The 7,093-nt window shown below is 39.9% G+C and overlaps 1 protein-coding gene across 2 annotated transcripts in view; it reads right to left on the reverse strand.

Moving 5' to 3' along the window:
* The window catches only part of atp2b2 (ATPase plasma membrane Ca2+ transporting 2), a 78,403-nt gene extending 72,744 nt beyond the window's left edge, over positions 1-5,659 (reverse strand). Inside the window, exon 1 of one of the 2 annotated variants that reach the window (XM_037678781.1) lies at positions 4,989-5,659. In XM_037678781.1, coding sequence (XP_037534709.1) covers positions 4,989-5,187 — 199 coding nt within the window. In that variant the 5' untranslated portion in view covers positions 5,188-5,659. The remainder of the gene's footprint in view (positions 1-4,988) is intronic. The other variant, XM_037678780.1, reaches the window with a different exon arrangement.
* Between the last annotated feature and the right edge of the window lie 1,434 nt (positions 5,660-7,093).

A 7,093-nucleotide genomic window follows, 5' to 3' on the forward strand; every position in this document is an offset into this window, starting at 1 on the left:
GTTCAATAATATAATTGTACCTATTGAACTAAAACAACAGGTTTTTTTTTGTTTGTTTGTTTTTTTTTGGGGGGGGGGGGGGGGGGGTTGTTCTTTTATCTAAATGGAAGCAGATCACATTCACCACACCCTCTTGGAAACTAAGATGTAGGTTGACAGCAGAGTCTCTGTTGGCTGTCTGGCAGAGAGGCTGAAACTTCACCTTACAAAATGACACATGCGTAACTACATCCTGGGTGCAGGTATACAGTACAAGGAATGACACTACTGAGAAAAGTAAGGAGTAAGAACCAGAGAACCTAGGACATGCATTAAGAATTCTAAATTTCCTTGAAACATAATTATTGTATGTTCCTTTTCTTGATAGCTATTATGTGTGTAATGTATTTTGTGTCTCAAGACCTAAACCATGTCTCAAAGATTTCAAGCTAAAGGTTTATGCTTAAGTGCATTTTAATAGTTTTATCTATGAACTTAGACCAATTGTGCATTTGTGCCCTATTATAGCCATTCATGTTATGTATGTAAGGTAAACTACAATATACAGAGCTAACAGGTCAATGCAGTGTGGCAGTTTGAGGTCCTGATGATAGGATGTTGCATATTTTGAAAAGAGGCTGTCCAGCACTTTTATACTGGCTACATCTACACCATTCATATGGGCTAGTGCAAGAACTGGACTAAATGAAAAGATGCTGTACTGTATCTAGTTACTCTATTGTCCTTGGGTGATCATAATTAGCAGACTGAAATTTTATTTAAAGCAGCTCTTAATATTGTAATCTTTGCGAATTGACCATGTAAGTGTATATTCTACTTGCAAATGGAATAACAAACTGACAATACTGTCATCACAAATTAACAAAAACAAAAGAGTTAGAATAAATCAGCATAGCAACAACTGCAAAATACTCTATTAACAAATGATTACCACTGGGCTGGATTGACATTGTGGTTGTAAATAAATCAAACTACAGTGTTTTTTCCTACGTTCAACTAAGATGTTTTAGCATAAACAGAGATTTAATAAGATCAAAGTTTGAGGGGAACGTGGATAAAAAAATAAATAAAAAAAAACAATAAATGCCCATGACAAAGTGAAAGGGCAGCAAGCCTTCCAGCACTGCAGCAGGGTTTAAACTGTTTATACCATGGTGTTGATATAAATACAAATGAAGTAGGGGTGGTCTTGAAGGAGAGGTTGGCAAAGAATGTAGTAGAGTCGAAAAGAGTGTCAGATAGATAGGGTGATGTGTCTGAAGGTAGAAGTAGAAGGCCTGATGCTAAATGTTAGTAGTTATTACGCTCCACAGGTTGGATGTGAAGTAGAGGAGAGAGGAATTTTGGAAAGATCTGGATGAAGTGATATAGAGTATTCCCAGGGAGGCGAGAGCAGATCTCTGAGTGATCAGACCAGACCTAAATGGACATGAAGGAAACAGAAGGGATGAGGAAGTGATGGGTATGTTTGGTGTCAAGGAAAGAAACCAGGAAGGACAGATGGTGGTGGATTTTGCTAAGAGAATTTAAGTGGCTGTAGTCAACACTTGTTTCCAAAAGAGGGAGGAACATAAAGTGACCTATAAGAGTGGTGGGAGTATGCAGCTAGACTACATTATGTGTAGAAAAGGAAATCCGAGGAAGATTGGGGACTATAAGGGTGTGGCAGTGGAAAGCACGACCAGAAAGCATCAGATGATTGTGCGTAGAATGACTTGTTGTGAAGTAGAGAAAAAGAGCAAAATTAGAGAAGAAGACCAAATGGTGGAATCTGAGGAAGGAAGAATGTTGTGAAGAGCTCTGAAAGAAGCTGTTAAAGGCTCTGGGTGGTAAGAAAGAGCTTCCAGATGACTGGTCTACTACAGCAACAGTAATTAGAGAGACAGGTAGGAAGGTACTTTGTGTGTCACTAGACACAGAATAGATGGTAAGGAAACCTGGTGGTGGAATAGTGAAATGCAGGACGCTATTCAAAGAAAGAGGTTAGCCAAGAAGAAATATGAGAGTGAGAGGACTGAAGAGAAGAGGTAGAAATATAAGGAGATGGAAGGTAGAGCAAAGAGGGAGCTAGCTAAGGCAAAGCAGAAGGAGTATGATGAGTTGTATGGGAGGCCACCCCAAATGCCCCAGAAGTTTTGTCTATGCATGCAGAGTTTAAGTTTGAAAGCACTTCGGTTCAAACTGTTCAAACTTTCTTATACAACCTGGGCTCAAACCTTCAACCTCAGGACTACAAAATGGTGGCACTGACCACTGAAATGCTGCAGCCGCCCTAGATGTTGTAATTAGTTAATGAGCAATAATCATCGTCTTGCCTGGGCCCTACAACTTAGGCACAAGTATGCCATTGAAAAAGTGCAAGTGTAAAACATAATATGTAAAGTGCCTCAAAACGGGAAACAATACATTTTTGAAACCTGAAATAAATAAAAGTTTGTGTCCTTCTTTTTGAGGCCTACTAATGTGTCGCTCGTGCTAACAAAGACAACCTTCATCATCTATACATTCTTCTAACCATTGATATTAATTTTGTTCTTTGCACAGTTTCACATTACTTTGTCCCCTACCTAGAACAACCTATTCATGTGATGTAGCTCTCCATTGTCTTTTTTAGAACAGAACTGTGCTGTAAAAATCCCAATTTCTTTTTCCTCTGACTTCTAGTGAAGTAAGTTATAAACCAAACAGCTCAATGACATCTATTCCTGGAATGTAGTCAGTAGCTTGACAACCTATCTAGCTCCTAAATGATTCATACCAGTCACCTGCTGGCTACCTGAGGGAAATGCTATCCATCTGACACAGCATCACCTACAAGGAAATCCATGTGCAAATATATTCTAAGGATATAATACAAGTAACCAGGCTACTATTAAAAGTAAAGATTAGGAATCTGTAGTATTCCAATTGTCAGTTGTGCTTTGTTCTTTTTAGTAAAATTGATTTGCTTTTCATTTACTTTTTATATTTGTTTATATGTTGTAGCTAGTTATCTAACTTAAACGTCATCCAGATTTGCATAAAAAATGTTATCAGAGGTGAGTAGAGGCACACCTTAGAAGTGGTTCTTTTTATGTGAATTAAGATGTATATTTAGATAAACAAATTGTTCTTTGCTTCTTGACCTGTGTGACATCTTAAACAGTTCTTGTTTATGTCTAAAACTTAAAATTATGTTTTGAAATGATTGAATCGACTCTGCAGGGTGAGCTGACATAAGAGTGATTGATTTGGAATTGGAAAATTTGTCAATGACATTTTATATGATCACAGACTAGGATATTTCTGATGTCACAGAAGATAATCCATTAGCCTTCTTATACTGCTTACCCATGGATGGGTCCTGGGTACAACAGGTTCAGGACGGAAACCCAGACATCGACACTCCAGCTCCTCCTGAGGGATGTCAAGACATCTCTAGGCCAGAGAGGATATATAATATCTCTAGCAAGTTATGGGTCTGGTCTGGGGGCTTCTTCTAGTGGGGTGTGGCTGGAAAGTGTCCCGAGGGAGGCATACTAATCATGTGCCTGAACTACCTCAATTGACCTTTCAATACAGAGGAGTGGTCTATAATCTGAATTTGCCTCAGTGGGATAAGATCTGCCCCTATCTCTAAGGATAAACATTGCCACCCTAACAAAGAAGCACATTTCAGTCGCTTGTTTCCACCATTTCAATCTTTTTGTCATGATCTATGTACTGTCATGACTATAGATGAAGGTTGAAACATAGATGGCCCAGAAAATTGAGAGCTTTGGCTTTTGACTCAACTTATACTTCACCATGACAGGCCAAAGCAACGCTCTTAATACTGAAAACAAGGCCACAATCAATTGATCCACCACCACTCTAGCCTACCATTACTTGTGAACAAGACTCCCTGATACCTGAACACCCCCATCTAAGGCAGAGGCTCATTCCTGGCTAGAGGGAGCATTTCACCTTTCTCCAGTTGAGAACCACAGTCTTGGACTTGAAAGAACAGACTAATCACTGCGGCTTCACACTCAGTTGCAAACTGCTCCTGTGGACATTGAAGGTCATTGCCTTAAGGTGCCAAAAGAAGCACATCTTCTGCAAAAAGCAGAGATGTGACACTGAAGTTCCCAAACCTGGCACCCTCCTCTGCATGATTGTGTCTTGAGATCCTGTCCATAAACCCCTTTAACAGGATCAGAGGCAAGCAACAGTCCTGATGGAGTCCAACCGAGAAGGATAACTCTATGAAAACTCATCAATAATACCAGCTTTAATGGGAATGCATTATTTCAGTAATAAATTTGGATAGGTGGAGCAATTAAAGAAGAAGAGAGGTTGCTAAAAATTAGTAAACAAATAAAACTTCTTAACACAGTATCTATACAGATTGGAAGCTAAACATTTAAAATTATCCATATGAATAAGTTAACAGCTTAAATGTAGATACAAAGTAAAACTATGGTGGCTATGCAGTGTGAAAACATATATAGAGAAAAAAAGTATTGATAAAATGAAAATACGGAAAATAGTTACATTAATATTTTTACTGTTTCATTCCGGACATGTTAAGGCCACATTTGCAAACACCAAAGCACATTCTATGTGGACAACTCCTCTGCCTTAATAAATCTGTGGCTGATTGATTGACAAGGAAAACGACATGGTAGAAGGTGCAGATTGTTATTAGGGGTGTTAGGGTATATGCTCATAGGGGGATGAGGGAAGGAGGCCAGCTAAACTGTCCAGGGAAAGTTTTGGTTATACAAAACAGATTTACTAAGTGAGGTACAAAACATTTTCATGTCGCCTCAAATGGGATCCCCCTCCCTAATACGTTATTCTGATGCTGTGGTTATGCAATCAGCAGGTGCTCTAGACTGTTAAGGTTTGTCTATGCATTTATTTGAGATTTTAATATTAACAAGTTGGTGCACCAAGTTATATGTAATCCATATATATAAATTTTAAACATGCACATTCATGCTCAATCACAGGCAAAAACTCACCTTCAGTAGGTGATGTTTTCAATCTTGTGCACAGTCCTTCTACTCCTCCATAGTCCTCTTGGAGCTTGGCCACCGCCTCCGTGCTACGCAGCTCCATCAACGAGCGCAGCTCCATGAGCGAGCAGCCAAAGCCTGCTGCATGGTTGCCCTCATTTCTTTGGTTCTTGGCATAAAAATCGCTATTGGACATATCCCCCATGATGTCAGCTAATCAAGTCAGTTATGTTAGTGTTTGTTATTGCTTAAAGAACAAAAATAATTGCTTAACAGAGCCTAGGCTCATTGAAAAAAAGGATCCAAAATTGCAGGCAAAAGCAGGCAACACTGACCCAAAAAAAGGGAGAAAAATACCTCTTGTGGCTTTAAGAAGGCAGTTAAAAAGAGCAAAAAATGTTGAAAACATCCAAAGGATAAATGGATGAGCAGCCTTCGTTTCAGGAGAGATGGATTTCAACAGACCGAAAACCATCCATTAGAAGAAACGGAAAAGGAGAGAGAAATGAAGCAGGGGGAGAAGATGGGGTGAAAAATCACAAGTGGGGAGCATCCAGGTAAGCACTGGACAGCCCCAGTGGTTAGGTCCTGAGAAGGGCGATAATGGTACTTTTAAGTCCTGTAGGTCTCAGGCTCACCACGGCTGCAGTCCAGACCCACTCCATGTGTGGCTTCCCATTGCTGCTATTCCGCTCGTGCGTCCGTTGCCTCTCTGCCTCTACATGGTGGTCTTCCCCATTACTGCTACAGGAAAAGAAAACGAGAGAGGGAGAAAAAAAATCAATAGATGAATTTGGAGAAGTGAAGGAAGAGCAGGGAGAAACACGGAGAGCACAGGAATGAGCGCTGCGTTCTCAGGGCAGGGGTGAATGCAGCAGTAGATGGTGCACAGCTGAAGGACAGACTCTCCTGGCTGCTGCAGTAACTGTGCCTCTGCTGTCTCTATCTACTGCTGCTGGTGCTACTGGTGCTGCTAACCTCATTCTGAATACACGCACTGACAGAGAGCGAGCGAGGACATAAAAGAAAAAGAGGGATGAGGCTGGTTCTTTCTGGTGCAGAGGAGAGGAGTTGTGCACGAGTGGGAGGCTGGGACTGCTCTTACGACAGAGCAGAGAAGCAGAACGTAACACTGCGCTGTCACAGGGAGGATGGGCTGAGCTATAAACCCAGCACTGCTATCTCACCAGTAAGTAAGCTGCTGCTGCAGTCTACACTAAATGACCTCTTCTGTGTAGTCATTCTATCTCAGTGACACATTCTCCTTTATTTGATGTCTTGTCCTCTGCATTAAGTATTTTACTTCAGCTGTCATGCTTTTGTTTCTTACATTTATACTTTTATCAAAAATGAAAAAGTAACAACATTCTACTGAACAAAGATAATTTGAAGTCTGCCATCTGTTTACATCAACAATACATTTTTTCATGCTTGAGTTTTTATAGAAAATGTAAACTTCCTAAAATTAAGACAGCCAGTAATTACCAGTAAAAGATTTTTTTATGAAGGGGTTAAGCTGATATTCTAGTAAGCATTTTTAGTAGTAGAACAAGCAAACATCTAACTCTAAGTTCATAATATAAAAAAGTGCCCACATGCTGTGATGTACCTCACTAATATGTTAATTGCTTATTTTTTAACAGCAAAAACTATTTCACCAAAACACTTGCAGATTTGAACAAAAGAAAAAGGACGGCTTTTTGATTTCTCATTTGTTGTCCCACATTCCAACCTTTATCATACCAGACACATAATATAATACAGTGTAATAAAATGTTCCGTAAGTGTGAGAGAGAGTGTGAATGGTTGTCTGTCTCAGTCGTCCTGGAATGGACTAGCAACCTATTCGGGGTGTACTCTGCCTGTAACACAGTGAAGGCTGGCGACAAGACACCAGCTTCCTGCAATCTGAAAACAAGTAAAAATTGATGGATGGATGTACAGATGGCACTAAAATGCAAATGATTTACATATGTGCAATCACTTTTAATCAGTGACATCAGTGACTCATCCTGTGGCCACACTAATCAAGTCTCCACTTGATAGTTCAGAGGTTCATTATTAATACCATCCAAAGTAAACCTTTGCCTCACAGTTGCCCTTTATCACAA

This window comes from Nematolebias whitei, chromosome 7 (assembly GCF_014905685.2).
Source record: "Nematolebias whitei isolate Nwh7 chromosome 7, NemWhi1, whole genome shotgun sequence".
In the NCBI taxonomy this organism is placed as follows: Eukaryota; Metazoa; Chordata; class Actinopteri; order Cyprinodontiformes; family Rivulidae; genus Nematolebias; species Nematolebias whitei.